The 17,837-nt window shown below is 45.7% G+C and overlaps 1 protein-coding gene across 4 annotated transcripts; it reads left to right on the top strand.

Moving 5' to 3' along the window:
• The first annotated feature begins 300 nt into the window (after positions 1–300).
• Positions 301–16,099, top strand: LOC129354282 (endophilin-B2-like). 4 transcript variants are annotated; one of them, XM_055023784.1, is made up of 12 exons: positions 301–486; positions 2,719–2,860; positions 3,362–3,373; positions 3,486–3,614; positions 3,692–3,825; positions 4,610–4,702; positions 5,422–5,484; positions 8,723–8,746; positions 9,708–9,797; positions 10,514–10,614; positions 11,505–11,679; positions 12,275–16,099. In XM_055023784.1, exons 1-12 carry the CDS (start codon positions 424–426, stop codon positions 12,380–12,382), a joined length of 1,134 nt encoding a protein of 377 aa, XP_054879759.1. In that variant the 5' UTR covers positions 301–423; the 3' UTR covers positions 12,383–16,099. The 4 variants fall into 4 exon arrangements, with proteins under 4 accessions (XP_054879759.1, XP_054879760.1, XP_054879757.1 ...); XM_055023785.1 differs by lacking the exon at positions 3,362–3,373; XM_055023782.1 differs by lacking the exons at positions 11,505–11,679; positions 12,275–16,099 and having other exon boundaries at positions 8,723–9,797.
• The last annotated feature ends 1,738 nt before the right edge of the window (positions 16,100–17,837 follow it).

The raw sequence follows: 17,837 nt of genomic DNA, 5'->3' as shown, positions 1-17,837 counted from the left end.
CTTGTTGTATCATAGTTCATGCAGGGATGATGCGTCAGTCCGGCCGCGGGGCGTCAGTCCGGCCGCGGGGCGTCAGTCCGGCCGCGGGGCGTCAGTCCGGCCGCGGGGCGTCAGTCCGGCCGCGGGGCGTCAGTCCGGCCGCGGGGCGTCAGTCCGGCCGCGGGGCGTCAGTCCGGCCGCGGGGCGTCAGTCCGGCCGCGGGGCGTCAGTCCGGCCGCGGGGCGTCAGTCCGGCTGCGGGGCGTCAGTCCGGCCGCGGGGCGTCATCCCCCTCCGTCCCGCCCACTTGTCCCTTTAAGCGCAGGGCGGCCAGCAGATCTCCGATCCTCCTCCTCGGAGTGGATTACGGCCGCAGCTCTGCGTTTCCTCCGCTCCATCAGCAGCTGATCCGGGGGAACAAAGGCCGCCAGAACCGCCCAGCGCCATGGACTTCAACGTGAAGAAGCTGGCCTCCGATGCCGGGGTGTTCTTCACTCGGGCCGTGCAGGTACAACAGCGGCGCTCCGGCGGCGGGCTACGGGGTGATGGGACTCCCATCGCCGGTCAGAGGAGCTGCAGGTTCCGGGGGGAGGCTGGCTGCGTGGAGCCCGGTTGGTACCGGCTGGTGCCGGTTCTGCTGGTTTCTGCGGTTCTTCCTGGTTGTTGTTGCTCAGATGAGCAGCAGCTGTAAGCCGATAAAGGTCCGTCCTGCCTCGATCCATTATTGATGGCTGTGATCAGCTCCATCACTCATGTGACACCAGCAGAATCTCCTGCTGCCCGCAGCCAGACTCCGTGCAAAAAACAGCCGATTTAACCGACGGCTCCGATTCTCAGGCTGGCTGTAATCTGGTGTTATGCATTTTATGGATTATAATCTGGAAGATTTATTCTGAGATTCGGTAACATTTTGATTCAATGAGAAGGAGGAGGAGGGTTTTAAAATGTGGAGAAAATGGCTCTTTGCCCAGGGCATCAGTGTGTTGGGGGAGGAAACAAGATTTATTTTCCCCCAGCTGTTTTTTAGCTGTCTAAACACGGTGAGGAGCTTTGGCTGTTGACGTGTAATGATGGTGCCAGACTGAAAGAGAAACTGCTTTTAACTGGGATTAAAACAGTCAGTCCAAAAAAGAGAAAATATCCAGGAAGCAGGAACTATGGAGATGAAAATAGAAGAATAGAAGCTCAAATAATGACTCGTTATAATCAATGTAAGCAGAACATTTCTAAATAAATGAGAAACTGAAGTAGATGAGCAGGAAACGTGACCAGAGTCTCAGACAGGAAGTGAGGTTGTAATCCACAGACAGGAAGTGAGGCTGTAATCCACAGACAGGAAGTGAGGCTGTAATCCACAGACAGGAAGTGAGGCTGTAATCCACACAGACTCACCAGAATCTCTCCAGCATCAGATTATATTCAATTAATTTACAAAAACTAAATATTTTGGTCCATTTTCTGTATATGAAGCTCTGAAGAGTTCTAGAGAACTTCAGGAGATTACAGGAAGTAAAACCCAGAGGTTCAGCTGGTTGACCTCCGTCATGTTGCTGGTTGACCTCCATCGTGTTGCTGGTTGACCTCCGTCATGTTGCTGGTTGACCTCCATCGTGTTGCTGGTTGACCTCCGTCATGTTGCTGGTTGACCTCCATCGTGTTGCTGGTTGACCTCCATCGTGTTGCTAGTTGACCTCCGTCGTGTTGCTGGTTGACCTCCATCATGTTGCTGGTTGACCTCCATCGTGTTGCTGGTTGACCTCCGTCGTGTTGCTGGTTGACCTCCGTCGTGTTGCTGGTTGACCTCCGTCGTGTTGCTGGTTGACCTCCATCGTGTTGCTGGTTGACCTCCGTCGTGTTGCTGGTTGACCTCCATCATGTTGCTGGTTGACCTCCATCATGTTGCTGGTTGACCTCCATCGTGTTGCTGGTTGACCTCCGTCATGTTGCTGGTTGACCTCCATCGTGTTGCTAGTTGACCTCCGTCGTGTTGCTGGTTGACCTCCATCGTGTTGCTGGTTGACCTCCGTCGTGTTGCTGGTTGACCTCCATCGTGTTGCTGGTTGACCTCCATCGTGTTGCTAGTTGACCTCCATCGTGTTGCTGGTTGACCTCCATCGTGTTGCTGGTTGACCTCCATCGTGTTGCTGGTTGACCTCCATCGTGTTGCTGGTTGACCTCCGTCGTGTTGCTGGTTGACCTCCATCGTGTTGCTGGTTGACCTCCGTCGTGTTGCTGGTTGACCTCCATCGTGTTGCTGGTTGACCTCCATCGTGTTGCTGGTTGACCTCCGTCGTGTTGCTGGTTGACCTCCGTCGTGTTGCTGGTTGACCTCCATCGTGTTGCTGGTTGACCTCCATCGTGTTGCTAGTTGACCTCCGTCGTGTTGCTGGTTGACCTCCATCGTGTTGCTGGTTGACCTCCGTCATGTTGCTGGTTGACCTCCGTCGTGTTGCTGGTTGACCTCCATCGTGTTGCTGGTTGACCTCCGTCGTGTTGCTGGTTGACCTCCGTCGTGTTGCTGGTTGACCTCCATCATGTTGCTGGTTGACCTCCATCGTGTTGCTGGTTGACCTCCGTCGTGTTGCTGGTTGACCTCCATCGTGTTGCTGGTTGACCTCCGTCGTGTTGCTGGTTGACCTCCATCGTGTTGCTGGTTGACCTCCATCGTGTTGCTGGTTGACCTCCATCGTGTTGCTGGTTGACCTCCGTCGTGTTGCTGGTTGACCTCCATGTGTTTCAGTTCACAGAGGAGAAACTGGGCCAGGCTGAGAAGACCGAACTGGACCCTCACCTGGAAAACCTGCTGGCGAAGGCCGACTCCACCAAGAACTGGACCGAGAAGATCCTGAGACAGACGGAGGTTCTGCTGCAGCCCAACCCGAGTAAGTGTTCCAGTTTCTCCATCATGGTATTAGCTGAAGCTAATGCTAAAGCGCTAATCAAAACATCAGTTTTGCTAACGCTAAATCAGGTTGAATATCTGCCTGGAAAATGACAACCATTGACCCAATTTAATAATGATGTAATAATTTACATGTTAATGTAAATCTAACAGCAGATCCAGGAACCATGTTAGCTTCACTTCCTGCTGGAAACCAGAAGAAGAAGAAGAAGAAGAAGAGCTCAGGCTGTTGCTGCTGATCCTCTGCAGGATCCAGATTCACATCCTGCATATCATTTATCCATCATGTTGACATTTTGGTAGAAATCCTTTCTAAATTCAAATTGATCAGTTTTATTTTGAAAACCTCACTTCCTGAAGGAAGTGTTTTGAAGTTCCTGGTAACTTTTGGTGGAAATGAACCTTTAAAGGGTCCGAGGTTGTTGATGAACTGGACCGGTTCTGGTCTAACATCTAACTTCTGTTTTCCTTCATGCCTCAGTCGATCACACAGGTAGGAGTTTCCTCCATTTCCCAGCATGCATCTGGTAAATGGTGTTAATTGGTTCCTGTAAATGTTTCCAGTGTTTAATTCTGGCTTGTCTTCCGTTCCCGACCGGAACCAGGCGCACGGATCGAGGAGTTCATCTACGACAAGCTGGACCGGAAGCTTCCGTCCAGAACCACCAACGCCGAACTGCTGGGCCAGTTCATGCTGGACGCCGCCAAGGAGTTCGGAGCCGACACTCCGTACGGTGAGGAACGGTTCCGATGCATCAGAACCGGGCTTGGTTCTGGTTCTGTGTGACCCGGTTCTGGTGACCCGCTGCAGGTACCACCCTCATCACGGTGGGAGAGTACCAGAGGAAGCTGGGCGGAGCCGAGCGGGAGTTCCTCCACACGGCCGCCGTCACCTTCCTGTCGCCGCTGCGCAACTTCCTGGAGGGCGACTGGAGGACCATCTCTGTGAGTTGGACCGCCTGCGGTTCTGATCCGGTCCGGTTTCCGTCCTCCTTTACACTTTTATTTAGATATAGACTTTTTACATATTTGTTAAAACTGTCTCCATGTTATGAGAGATCATCTGTGAACAGACTCAACCAATCAGAGCGAGGAGGTGGTGCTGTCAATCATCCTCATGTACTGTCTGCTAAATGTGCTCATGGCAGAGAAACAACTCATTTTTACAGAAAAAACTTTTATCTGTCATCCCAGGTGGCTATGCTAACTAGCATTAGCATGCATGACAGGCTATGCTAACTGTAGAAAGCCAGGGAGGAAGAGGGTGATTGACAGCAGTAAGACCCGCCTCCTGGTTCTGATTGGTTGTTTCTAGCACTGGGAGATGGTAGAGGAGATCAGTTTACATGTTTTATGTATTTCAGATGATCTGATTGTTTAATAAAAATGTAAAACATGTTTATTACTATAAATAATACAGAATATTATAATCAATAATAATCAATAATACAAGATATTTTTAATAAAAGTTAGTGCAGCTTTAAACCCGTTTGGATCAGAATTGTTCCAGGTTCTGAATCGGTTCCTAAACCCAAAGACAGAAACAACCCAAAAATGGGAAAAAGCCCAGATCCCCAGGGAACCGGGTCAGAACCAGGGAACCGGGTCAGAACCAGGGAACCGGGTCAGGACCAGGGAACCAGATCAGGACCAGGGAACCAGATCAGGACCAGGGAACCGAGTCAGGACCAGGGAACCGGGTCAGAACCAGTTCTGTCTGTGTTTTCAGAAGGAGCGGCGGCTCCTGGAGAACCGGCGTTTGGACCTGGACATCTGCAAAGCCCGTCTGAAGAAAGCCAAGCAGGCCGAAGCCAAGGCAGCGGTGAGACCAGAACCGAGCCGCCATAGCGGGCCAGAACCTCCAATACAATAACAGCAGAAACATCAGTTACACGGCTCACCCACATGGTGGCGCTGTGCTCTGGTTGGGTTGGTTCCATCAGAACAACAAAACAATAAAACCAACTTTATGGTTTAGATATGGCCTCTTTTCTCTTTTGTCCATTTAAATGTAAAATCTTTTCATAATTTATTCATTTGCAGTTCAAACCTTTTCTGATTGTCACTAACTTTACATTAATTATTATTTTATTGTGCTGATGAACCAATCAGATGTTAGAATGTTTGCTGAGTCACAGCAGCAGATCAATGATTCATGATGGATTGTAGTGCAGAAAATATGAAATATTTAATAATATTTAATATTTAATAATTCTAACTTGTAATTAAGCTTTTTTTACCTAACTTTTTTTAGTGCTATTGTGTATTTTATACATTATTGACAGAAATATCTTTATCTTACATATGTATTTTATGAATAAATTTCTCACTGTTTACTTTAAATATTACAAATATTTAAGAATTTATAAAAATTTTTACACTTTCTCTTATTCTGTATTTTGCAAATATTTGTATTAATTTTCATGTTGTACCGTTGTTGTCCACTAGAGGGCGACACGCGTCTCCCACTTCCTTCTGATTACTTTTCATTTAATTTACCTGAAATGTGAAATGAAACAAACTTTGTGCTTTTGTCTCCAGGCGACTCCAGACTTCCAGGAGACGCGGCCGAGAAACTACGTCCTGTCGGCCAGCGCGTCTGCGGTGAGGCGCCATCGGCTCAGGGGGGCCGCCGCCGCCGGCTCGGGGCCGCCGCCGGCTCGGGGCCGCCGCCGGCTCGGGGCCGCCGGCTCGGGGCCGCCGCCGCCGCCGGCTCGGGCCGCCATCTGATTGGCTCACCCAACACAAGATGCAAAAACACAAGATGTTGAGAAATACTTCAGTCTAGTTTCTAAATATCTGAGTAAATTTCAGAAAAGATCAAACTTTAGATTTTCAGTCAATAATTTCTCCATACCGACTTTGAAAAGCAGAAACTGGTAAAAAGTCGTTTCACCAGGTTAGAAGAGAAAATCTTAATCTGAAATGAAGTTAGTTTTATCCTGAGCTGACCTCTGACCTCAGAACTGGGTTGGATCCTCCAGGATCAGAAGATGAATCCGGTTTCATGTTTTATTATTTACAGTTTGATCATGAAACGGGTCGGATCCGCCTGCAGGAAGTTTCTGCTCACCAGTGGTGGTTTCACTGGTCTCACTGGTCTCACTGGTCTCACTGGTCTCACTGGTACTGGTCTCACTGGTCTCACTGGTCTCACTGGTACTGGTCTCACTGGTCTCACTGGTCTCACTGGTCTCACTGGTTTCACTGGGCGAGTCCCAGTGCTGTCCATGATGTCATCGTTTAGAGACCGAGTATTCCTCGGGACGGTTCTGGTTCTGGTTCTGAACCGTCCTGAGGATTGCTCTGGTTCTGGTTCTGAATCTCTCAGGGTTCTGGAGGTTTTACTGCCGTTCCGGATCGGCGCCGACCTGGTTCTGATTGTAGCTCCGATTTCTTTCTGTAGTCCAGGAAGTGGTTAAATGACACGCGATGCAACATCAGCAACAGAGCAAATTAATTCATTCTTCAAAATAATCTGGATTATCTGATCTGGATCAGCCTGGAAAACCAGGAATAAGTGATGATTAGGATCAGATGTGGGATTATTCCAGGAATTGTTTTCATTTGTGGAGTTAATCTGGTGAAAATCTTCCAGCAGTTGTTCTGATTTCCAGTTTGTTTCTGCGGCTTCAGAGCGGCTGGGAGAGCTGGAGCCCTGCGGCCGACCCGGCGGCCGACCCGGCGGCGCCGCCGCAGAGGAAGGTTGGACCGATGAATGGATTAGATCCGTGTCCCGTAGAACCGGTGGTGGTAGAACAGCAGGTCCAGTTCTAGAGTCAGAGAAACTTTATAATCTACAGAAAAGCTCAGAGAAACAAACGCTGAAGATCAGAAGATTAGCAAGAATTAAAAACCAATCCGTCTGCCTAGTCAAAGTCCAGCTCAGTTGGTGAGCTGTGAACACTAATCGACCTCTGACCTCTGGTCTCCAGGCCTCGGTTTGGTTTGAATGTGAACGCCAAGCGGACCAGAGAGCGTTCCACAAACAGGAAGTGACTGCAGTGCAGGGCATTCTGGGTAGATACAACCAAAGCTAACATGTTAGCCTAGCGCTAGCAGCAGAAACGGCTCCTGGTCTTCAGCCAAAGACTAAAGAGAAATCCTCCAGCACTAAACTGTGACGCCTCCATCTTGTTCCATCTGGTGAAACAGGAAGTTACTCTCAGTGTCTTCAGAGGTTTTAGTGTCGTTTCCTCCAGTGGACATCAGAAAAGCTGATGATGTCATCAGGACATGTTGAGCTGTTAGCATGTCAGAACGGTTTTCAGTCAGAGGCCTTTTCATAAACGCTGTAAGACTGACTGCTACAGGATCATCATCCACAAAGAGTCTGAATATATTTGACATTTAATTTTGGGATTTATAAAGTATTTTTAAATTGAATTGAAGAGCTTTAATAACAGGTTCATATATTTACCTTGATTATGTTTAGTTTCCTGCTGCAGTGTAATGGCAGTTGTTTAACACAGGGGGCGCTGTAAAGAATATAGTTGAAAGTTCAGCTGCAGAAGTTTCTGATTGAGTTTTACTGTGATCATCTGGATCATCTGAACATCTGGATCAGATGAACATCTGGATCAGATGAACATCTGGATCAGATGAACATCTGGATCAGATGAACATCTGGATCTGCCCACTCAGGTTGGCCAGGTTCCTGGAAAACAATCGGCCATTGAAGCGTCCAGTCGAGACGCCGCCATGTTGTTCAGCTGATCAGACGTCTCCATTCATCCTTTCATGATGGATTCATCCTCCCGTTCTGGATCCTTGTGATTCATCCTTCACCCAGAGGAGAAATGTGAACCTCAGTGATTCAAAACAAAAATCCAACTTGGTGCCTCAGACGTGTAAATCCAGCAAACGGAGATGAACAGTTTCCATCACTAACACTTTCTAGAACCTTCAGCATCTTTTATTCAAATGTTTTTCTGCTCTGACTCACAGAACTGAAGTTAACTAATAACTCCTGCTAATCTGCTAACAACAAAGCTAATTTTTAGCTTAGCACTTTAGCATTTTGAAAACCTTTAGCTTAGCTTGTAAATTAATTTTCCAGCATTTGTTAATTTGGTTGTATGATTATCAGCAGGTAGTTAATTTGCTGTTTACCCAGAATGCATTGCTGTAGTTCTACAGTAAGCAGTTCTAACTCCCACCTGCAGGTGGCGGTATTTCCGACCTCAGCATTATTTGAAGTCTGGTTATACAATTGAGCTTTTTAACTTCTTTAACTAATAAAAATGTTGTTTTTTTTTCTCCTCCATGTAGAATCTGGAAGAAAAAATGTTGAAATATAAACATTGAAAAATTATTTCCAAGTATTTCTGAAGAAGCATCAAAAAATTATTGATTTTAAAAAATTAATGAAATGATGTGAAATCCTGGAGGGACTCGATGTCCACCGTGGTGATACAGAGCGTTAGCGTTAGCTGAGCTAATTTCATGATTAGCTCTTTAGCACTAGCAGCTCCACAGTTTATCATATTGGTGTTTTAGCATTAGAGTAGCTGATGTTTGTGATTAGCAGATTAGCATTAGCATAGCTAATGTTTGTGATTCCACTGCTAGTAACACTGTACCATTCATCAAGCACAGTGGTGGCAGCATCATGCTGAGGGATGTTTTGGTAGCCACAAAGTGGATGGATCATCAAACATGGAGGACTCCGTCTTCTTTGGGGTGTATGTAAATATGTGAGCCGCCACATCTGAACCGGTTGACCCGGATTTAGCTGCTGACCTGCGTCGGCATGGCAACGGGCCGGGAGCCGGTCCAGGCGGTTCGTGGCGAAAAGTTACTGATTTAATCTGAGACGTTTTTCTGGTTCTGTTTGTCTCAGCTGCTGAGCGAGGAAGTGGACAAGGTGAGGAAACAGGAAACTGGAGGAGGAGAGATGATGACGCCAGAGGAGACAAAACTCTCTCATCCCTCCCTCCCTCTATACCTCTCTCTCTTTTTCTCTCTTTCTCTCCTTCCTTCTCTCTCTCTCTCTCTTTCTCTCCTTCCTTCTCTCTCTCTTTCTCTCTATCTCCATCCTTCTCTCTCTCTCTCCATCCCTCTCTCTCTCCCTCTCTCTCTCTCCCTCCATCCCTCTATACCTCTCTCTCTTTTTCTCTCTTTCTCTCCTTCCTTCTCTCTCTCTCTCTCTCTCTCTCCTTCCTTCTCTCTCTCTCTCTCTCTCCCTCTCTCTCTCTCTCTCTTTCTCTCCTTCCTTCTCTCTCTCTCTTTCTCTCTATCTCCATCCTTCTCTCTCTCTCTCCATCCCTCTCTCTCTGTCTCTCTCTCTCTCTCTCCCTCCATCCCTCTATATGTCTCTCTCTCTTTCTCTCTCTCTCTTTCTCTCCATCCTTCTCTCTCTCTCTCTCTCTCTCCATTCTTCTCTCTCTCTCTCCATGCCTCTCTCTCTCTCTCCATCCTCTCTCTCTCTCTCTCCATCTCTCTCTCCATCCTTCTCTCTCTCTCTCTCTCCATCCTTCTCTCTCTCTCTCTCCATCCTTCTCTCTCTCTCCCTCCATCCCTCTATACGTCTCTCTCTTTCTCTCCATCCCTCTCTCTCTCTCTCCATCCTTCTCTCTCTCTCTCTCCATCCCTCTCTCTCTGTCTCTCTCTCTCTCTCTCCCTCCATCCCTCTATATGTCTCTCTCTCTTTCTCTCTCTCTCTTTCTCTCCATCCTTCTCTCTCTCTCTCTCCATCTCTCTCTCTCCATCCTTCTCTCTCTCTCTCTCCATCCTTCTCTCTCTCTCTCTCCATCTCTCTCTCTCCATCCTTCTCTCTCTCTCTCTCCATCCTTCTCTCTCTCTCTCTCCATCCCTCTCTCCCCCAGGCGGAGCTGGAGTTGCGTGTTGCCCAGACGGAGTTCGACCGCCAGGCTGAGGTGACCCGGCTGCTGCTGGAGGGGATCAGCAGCACACATGTGAGTCAGAGGCGCCGGTCGGGTCGGGTCGGGTCGGGTCGGGTCTGATGAGCCACAGTGTGTCACTGGATCAGGTTCTGTTGGACCCGGAAAGACAACAGCTGCTGTTGTTTACTTTCTGTTTCTATTATTTTAAATTTAAACTTTGATATATTTATTTTATTTTATTTGATATTTATTTATTTTATTCCATCATCTGAAGCGACTGAAGAAACTTTTCATGTTTTCAGTTTTGTTCCATTTTAAAGGAGTCAAACTGGAGGCCCGTGGGCCGGATTCGGCCCGCCGTGGGCCGGATCCGGCCCCGTTCATGTGGCCGTCAGTGAGCCACATGGATCCAACTGTAACTTACCAGAGTTCTGCTTATTATTGATCAGTTTTATTTCTTTAGGTCTGAATCTGATCAGGTGTAAAAACTGAAAGTTTAAAACGTTTTAATTTAAAAATGTGAAACTTTGACTGTTTTTGACCTTTGAGGTCATTCAGGGTCTGGATGTGACCCGAATGAAAATCAGTTTGATTCTCCGGATTTAAGGAACCAGACCAACCTGACTCTGAATGACCTTTGACCTGCTCTGCTTGGATGGATTACTTTAATTCATATTGGACAGTTTTTCAACAAGAACAACCTGATTCAAATTAAAGTCTGGACTTTGACTAGGCCACTGCAGAGGGTTTGTTTTCTACACTAACTCCTCTTCCTCTTCCTCCTCCAGCTGAACCACCTCAGGTGTCTGCAGGACTTTGCGGAGGCTCAGGCCACGTACTTCGCTCAGTGTCATCACTACATGCAGGACCTGCAGAGGGAGCTGAACAGGTGAGGAGCTGAACAGGTGAGGAGCTGCAGCGCCACCATCTGTCAGGTTGTAAGTTAATTTAACACATTCAGAGCCGAAACTGAAATTAATTAATGAATAATGAGATGAAAATATGACTGAAAAATGAGCAAATGGCTCCAGATGCCTGGGTCCAGTCAGTTCTTCTGGGTCCAGTCAGTTCTTCTGGGTCCAGTCAGTTCCTCTGGATCCAGTCAGTTCCTCTGGGTCCAGTCAGTTCTTCTGGGTCCAGTCAGTTCCTCTGGGTCCAGTCAGTTCTTCTGGGTCCAGTCAGTTCCTCTGGGTCCAGTCAGTTCTTCTGGGTCCAGTCAGTTCTTCTGGGTCCAGTCAGTTCCTCTGGGTCCAGTCAGTTCTTCTGGGTCCAGTCAGTTCTTCTGGGTCCAGTCAGTTCCTCTGGGTCCAGTCAGTTCCTCTGGATCCAGTCAGTTCCTCTGGGTCCAGTCAGTTCTTCTGGGTCCAGTCAGTTCCTCTGGGTACAGTCAGTTCCTCTGGATCCAGTCAGTTCCTCTGGGTCCAGTCAGTTCCTCTGGATCCAGTCAGTTCTTCTGGGTCCAGTCAGTTCCTCTGGGTCCAGTCAGTTCCTCTGGATCCAGTCAGTTCCTCTGGGTCCAGTCAGTTCTTCTGGGTCCAGTCAGTTCCTCTGGGTACAGTCAGTTCCTCTGGGTCCAGTCAGTTCCTCTGGGTCCAGTCAGTTCCTCTGGGTCCAGTCAGTTCCTCTGGGTCCAGTCAGTTCTTCTGGGTCGGGGAGGTGATCCATCAGAACCAGATCGGTTTCTCTGCTGGCTCCATGGTTCTGAATCTGCCGGTTCTGTGGGTCAGATTATCGGGTCGGTTGAATATTTATTGTGAATATTTGCTTGTTTTGCTGCAGATGTGCGAACTCAGCCGTCGGCCCCCCGCCGCCCTCCAGCGCCGGGCCCGACCCGGTTCCGACCGCCTTCCCGTCCGGCCGCCTGTCTCCCGGCGCCTCGGGCTCCAGGAAGGCCAAGGTTCTGTACGACTACGACGCTCACGACGCCAGCGAACTGTCGCTGCTGGCCGACGAGGTCAGTCTGACCCGAGCGCCCTGATCGCGACCAGAACCGCAAAGTAACTAGATATCTAGAGGTCAGCTGGTTATCCTGTTCTGGGATCGATTGGTAATGCCTCCACCCGCCACTAGGGGGAGTTTTCATCTAGAAAACGCTCAGCTCTCTCTCTCTGTTTCGCTGCTGCTGTTTTCTTTCTGTTTCAGTAAAATGATACAAATAATAACAGTGAGTTGGACCAGTAACTTTAATCTGGATTATTCCTAACAGAATCTAGATTATAATGACATCATTAATCATTTCCTGGTCAGTCTTTTAAATTAAATATTTAATAGATTTTTTCATTTCTTTCTCCCAGCTTGTGTTGTGATGCTGAAGCTTCAGAAAGAGCAGAAGCTTCTTAAAGAGACAGAAGCCCAATTTCAAGTTCAGACTGCAAACTCAAAGTTCTTTGACGTAGCGCTTGATACATTTATAGAGCGACGAAACTCTTAAAGGGCCAGTGTTTGATTTCTGCCTGGTCATTCTGTCAGTTAGCTCCTTTTGGAAACTTGTCTTCAGGTTTTGGATGTTTTGTTTTTATCTTGACCCGTTTTCCTGTGTTTCTGTCCAGGTCATCACTGTCTACACGGTACCAGGAATGGATCCTGATTGGCTGGTTGGAGAGCGGGGCAACCAGAAAGGCAAAGTACCTGTGACCTACCTGGAGCTTCTAAGCTAATGGACCGTTAGCATTCTATCTGGTGAAACATCTGAACCCTCTGGTAGACTCAGTTCAGTTTCAGTTCAGTTTAGATTAAACTGATTCAAATTTGGTTCAAATTCAGTTAATTTCAGTTTCAGTTCAGATTCCGTTTAGAGATTTTTATCTGACAGCTTTCCTTGGAGAAAAACCAGAAACATTTTAGCGATGCTCTCAGACGGAACCAGGAAGTTTCCTGACCTGGTTCATCAAGTCACTCCTATGTGTATTTGGGCCCCATATGGTTTCTTCTCAGGTCCGATGGGTTCGAAGTGGAGCTGGGCTCAAAATGGCTTCCTGTTTGGGGCCCAGTTGAGTCATTAACAGTTTTCAAGGAGACATTAAGGTCCCAGTTTACCCATCAGGCCCACAGAGTCCACCGTATGGGGCCCATGTCTCAGTCATTTTCTACGTAACTGTTAGCTTGTGGCATTATGATGCATTTTGATTTTATCTCTGAACTTTGAGCTCCAATCTGGGAAAACTCACCAGCTCCAGCCAGTAAGCTAATTGTTTTGGTGCTAACGGCTAGTAGCAAAGCAGGATGAAATATTTCCATCCATTTTATTCATTCTGACACTGAAGGAGTCATTTAGCTCAAACCAGCAGAGCTGCTAGCAAACTGGATTTCAGCTACATCAATGAGCAGCAGCCATCTTGGATTGTGAACATACGGCTGTTTAAGGAATTTTGAATTTCCCAGTTTTAATTCCAACTTTGTGTTTTTCCTCCGTAAGAAGCTTCATTTCCTTCACATTGTAAAGTTTCAGAAAACATTTCTGACATCTGAGTTTTAAAAAATCACCTGAAAAGTACCAAGAAGTTTGGAAAGTTTTAGTCTCAAAATTCAAAATGGCTGCCTTGAGTCCAAACAGTCTGCAGGTTGGAAAATATTTGTTTAACTTTCTGATTGGCTGAATCTCACTGATTTACTCAAAATCAACATGTTTACGCAATCCATCAGTGTCTGGATGATCACCTGCTGAGAAATTAATTGCTATTAGCTTCTATTAGCAGTTAGCATTGTAACACAAAACTAGCAAGTCTTAATGGTTTTCTGAATTGTAATGATTGAGTCTAATTTGGTGAAGGTTTGAGCTTCTTAGCAGCTGGTGATTGGTTCAGAAGACAGAAACATGAAGAATCACAAGCTAAGCCAGGGAGCTAATGCTAAAGACACTAGCATTGTGCTTATTTATATTTCTGTTTTGCACCTTATTTTCTCTGAATAACTTAATTATTGTAGCATATCTGTGTTGTTTGCACAACGTGTCAACAGAGACCAAGCTAGCTGCTAGCAGCTTTAGCAGTAGGAGCTAGCTTCGTTTGTTTTCTTCTGTTTCAGTTACAAAAAAAACATGAAAAACATTTAAAAAACATACTTTACATAACTTAGTGGTTTGTTGATCACAAAACTGTTGCTGTTCATTTAGCTGGTGATGAATTATTTCCATCATGGCGACTCAGAGGAACGATCTGTTAGCCGCTTAGCTAGGAGCCTAACGGCGCCGCAGCTCCTTCTCTCCAAAACAAAACTAATCTGGATAAAATATTTCTATTTTCCTTTTCAGCTTTGATTATTTTATACCAAAAATTCAAATATTTTCTACCAGTTTCTACAATCATAAAAAGTTTCTTCATTTTGGTCCTTAATAATTACTCAATAATTTGTCTTATTTAAAGCCAGATTATTTTATGTTTTTGACATTATTACACTTTGACAAAACTAATGAAAATCTCTGATTTAATTTCTTTAAGGACATAAAATTTTTAAAAAAGGGAAAATCAAAATTGTGTCTGTTTAGAGTCACAAATCAGAACTAAGAAATGACTTTAGAGGAAAACACCGTGATTTGACTAGGACCTGTTATCTGTCGGATTTTATTATTCAGAGTTCAGAACTAAATCTAATATTTAATACAACGATTTCACTCGTACTAGTAAATTGAATGTACAGTTTAATGAAGCTTATTTCTGATTTGAACATTTATAATTCATGAAAATCCCCCCAGTAAATAATTTAAACATGAGTACAAAACACAGAATCAGGGAAATAAAAGCAGAAAAACACTTTTAAAACTAATAAAGTTCTATGTAGAAGATTTCTGTTCCTCAGCAGCTGTTTGCTGTGAGCTGGCAGGAAGTGATGTCATGGATCTGACTCAGGATCAGATTTATTTAGAGCGGCGGCGTCAGATTCACCTTCCTGTAAGCTGCGATTCATGACGCTGTGATTTTACTGTTTATGAGGGAACGGCAGCAGGATGCATCAGTCAGTTCTTACTGTTTAGATTAATTATTGGTGTGATGCTAAGGAACATATCAGAATTATGCAGCTGTATTCATAGTAATAAAATGCAACAACTTCACTGTAAAAACTAACGAACGTTCAGCAGTTTTTTATTTGAAGCTGAAATGTGAGGCAGAGAAACAGGAATTGGCTCCTTTTCATTTTCATCGGTGGAACATTTTTATTTGGTGCTGCGGTTTCTGGGGTCAGATTCAGTTTAACCCTTTAAGAAGCTTCTGCTCTCTCTGAAGCTCCGCCTCCAGGAAGTCAACCCAACACCGCTACTCTATTAACCCTTTAATGTTTTTACCAGCGCTGATCTGAGATCCTTCTGTTTGCTAACTGCTGCTGGCTAGTCTGAAGGAGCTGAGTAGGGGAGGAGCTGTGCCTCGGAGGCGGGGCTACGGCCGACCGGGCGTTTTAAACAGCTGAATGGTTGCTGTGGAAATGAAAGGGTTTCTGAAACAAACGAATCAAAGCGACGCTCCAGGTTACAACATTATAACATGATGTGAAGATAAAACGGTGGATTTGATGCGACACCGGCCCTTTAAATGTTCAGACAGCGATGTCACATGAACAAAGGCTGAATGAGCACATCTTCAGCTTATCACTATAAATTGGTGCGGTGATGAAATCCTGTCATCATGTTTCCTCACCGCATTCAGTCTTCCTAAAGCAGGTCAAAGGTCACGGCGGCTGACTGCCTTCTGTTGAGCTTCCTGCTGAAATCCCGACTCGCATCCCAGGAAATTCATCTGACCAGATAAACTTCATTAAAACCAGTGAATAAATGAAAATGAACTCGATAATTTCCACTCTGATGATTAAAACTTTCTAAGGGAAGTTCTGACCCACATGGATCCGACCAGAACCACAACCATCAGAACTGATCTCTGGCTTAGAAAGCAACAGGTTGATCCGTTCCTGGTTTTCACCACGACTTCAGATTTAAAACTTGGAAATGTTTTGGTGTTTATTTCAGAATTAAAGATGAAAAGGTTTTTTAGTTTTAAAGGAGTTTTAAATCTGCTCCTAAAGCTGCAGAAAGAGAGAAACTGAACCAAACCCAGAAACCTCAGCAACCGACATTCAGTCCCCCGAACCGCAGAGCCACAGAAACTCGCTTTGTGGCAGTGACTGTTTCCATGGCGTCACATGATGAAACGGTTTCTGGATTTAATCTCTGAGATTCTCTGATTTAAGAAACTGAGCTCTGAGGGGAACGTCGACGTGTTTTCAGCATGATCAGAGCGCGGGCTTTGACTGGACCATGCGCCGTGTGTGTGTGTAAATAAAGTGTTGTTTATTTGCTTCGGTGTTTTAACTCTTTGGTTAAATGTGATTTTTTTTGGCGTCTCATTTCTCCTGGATTGATGTTCAATAAACAGCATGTGTGTCACAGATGCCGTGTTGTTGGTGTGGTCATTGAACGCATCGCAGCAGGATGTCCAAGCTGCGGTCTGGGGGCCATTTGTGGCCCACAGTGATTTTTATTTTTATCAAAACAGAATAAATTAAATCTTAAACTAGATCTGAAACTTATTTAATCTTGCAGGAAAACATTTTAACCGATGAATAAAATATTTTCTCATAAAATTATTTAATTTTATTGAAAATAAAAGCACAAAAATCAACTTTTACCCCCAATTTATTGAAGCTGCAACAAAAAAACTGAAAACCAGGAAACTGTGAAGCTAATATAAAATGTCTTGCCAGAGATTTTTAAAAGCTTTTCCTCCAACCAATGATTTTTGTTTTTTGAAGAGAATTAGCATTTCTAGTTTAATACTGAGCAAATACAAAATATTCATTAAGTTTATGTTTAGAAATAATTGTTTGTTTGTCCAACAACATTCTGAACATTCAAAAGTTTTGTTTCACAAACAATTTGAGTTAAACAGAAAACTCAGAAAAAACAAAACTTACTGAAGTTGGTGATGAGAAACAAACCAAGCAAACCAGGCGACCCAGAGGTCAGGCGACCCGGAGGTCAGGCGACCCGGAGGTCAGGCGACCCGCAGGTCAGGCGACCCGCAGGTCAGGCGACCCGCAGGTCAGGCGACCCGGAGGTCAGGCGACCCAGAGGTCAGGCGACCCGCAGGTCAGGCGACCCGCAGGTCAGGCGACCCGCAGGTCAGGCGACCCGGAGGTCAGGCGACCCAGAGGTCAGGCGACCCGCAGGTCAGGCGACCCGGAGGTCAGGCGACCCAGAGGTCAGGCGACCCGCCGGTCAGGCGACCCGGAGGTCAGGCGACCTCCAGGTCCAGTTCAACCAGTTGCTGTTACTCTGGTGCCATTATACCAAACATTTAGTTTTGACCTTTTTCTAAATTCAGAAACGTCACTTTGACTCGTTTCATTCTGAGGAAACCAAACTGGAATCCGTCCACAAACTGATGCTAATCATTAGCTAACTGGGAAACACGTGTGAAACCCGACTGAGACAACAGGGAACCAGAGGAGAACCAAAACCAAATCAGAACAGAACCAGAGGAAAGGATCTAACGGGTAAAAGGAGAAGAACCAGTGAGGAGGAGAGAGAGACTGGACGAATACTGGGAGCAACTGGGAGCCATGGGGCCAGCTGATTGGCTACCGGCTCACAGAGAGAGAAAATGGCACAGTGGGCGAGCGAGAACATGCAACAGGACAACTAATAACTAGAATAACTCAACCTCAGAAACTAAACCATAAAAAACACAAGAAGTAAAAATAATAAACTGGAATCAGTGAAATAAAGTAAAATAATAATAAAATAGATCATGCTGGCAGAGGCAGCATCATGCTGTGGGCCTGAGGCAGAAATCCTCAGAATGAAGGATTTGTAATGTTTGTTTCTTGGACTGGACTGCAGGCCTTTCAGGTCAGTTTGCATAAAATTACAGATTTATAGCAAAAAACATGAAATAAAATCCAAACTCTTAATTTAAAAGTTCAAACCAAACATCATCATGGATGTTTCTGTAAAGCAGAAAGACGTCAATAAATAACAAACGATGCATATTGAGACGCAGCTGATCAGGAACTAAACCATCATTTGGAAACTGGGAGGGAAAGTAAGTCAGGAAGTAAAGACACCCTGCTGTGACCCAGCAGGGTGTCTTTACTTCCTGGATCCTCATCATGATTTCACATCATTCA

This window comes from Poeciliopsis prolifica, unplaced genomic scaffold (assembly GCF_027474105.1).
Source record: "Poeciliopsis prolifica strain line A6 unplaced genomic scaffold, Auburn_PproV2 SCAFFOLD107, whole genome shotgun sequence".
In the NCBI taxonomy this organism is placed as follows: domain Eukaryota; kingdom Metazoa; phylum Chordata; class Actinopteri; order Cyprinodontiformes; family Poeciliidae; genus Poeciliopsis; species Poeciliopsis prolifica.
This window is presented reverse-complemented; position numbering and strand designations above follow the sequence as displayed.

Excerpts from the sequence above, each read along its gene's own strand:
- LOC129354282 (XM_055023782.1), top strand. The coding sequence starts at position 424 with ATGGACTTCAACGTGAAGAAGCTGGCCTCCGATGCCGGGGTGTTCTTC. Across the intron at positions 3,615-3,691 it reads CGGAGCCGACACTCCGTACG|GTACCACCCTCATCACGGTG; the intron begins GTGAGGAACGGT and ends GACCCGCTGCAG. Across the intron at positions 4,703-5,421 it reads AGGCCGAAGCCAAGGCAGCG|GCGACTCCAGACTTCCAGGA; the intron begins GTGAGACCAGAA and ends TTTTGTCTCCAG.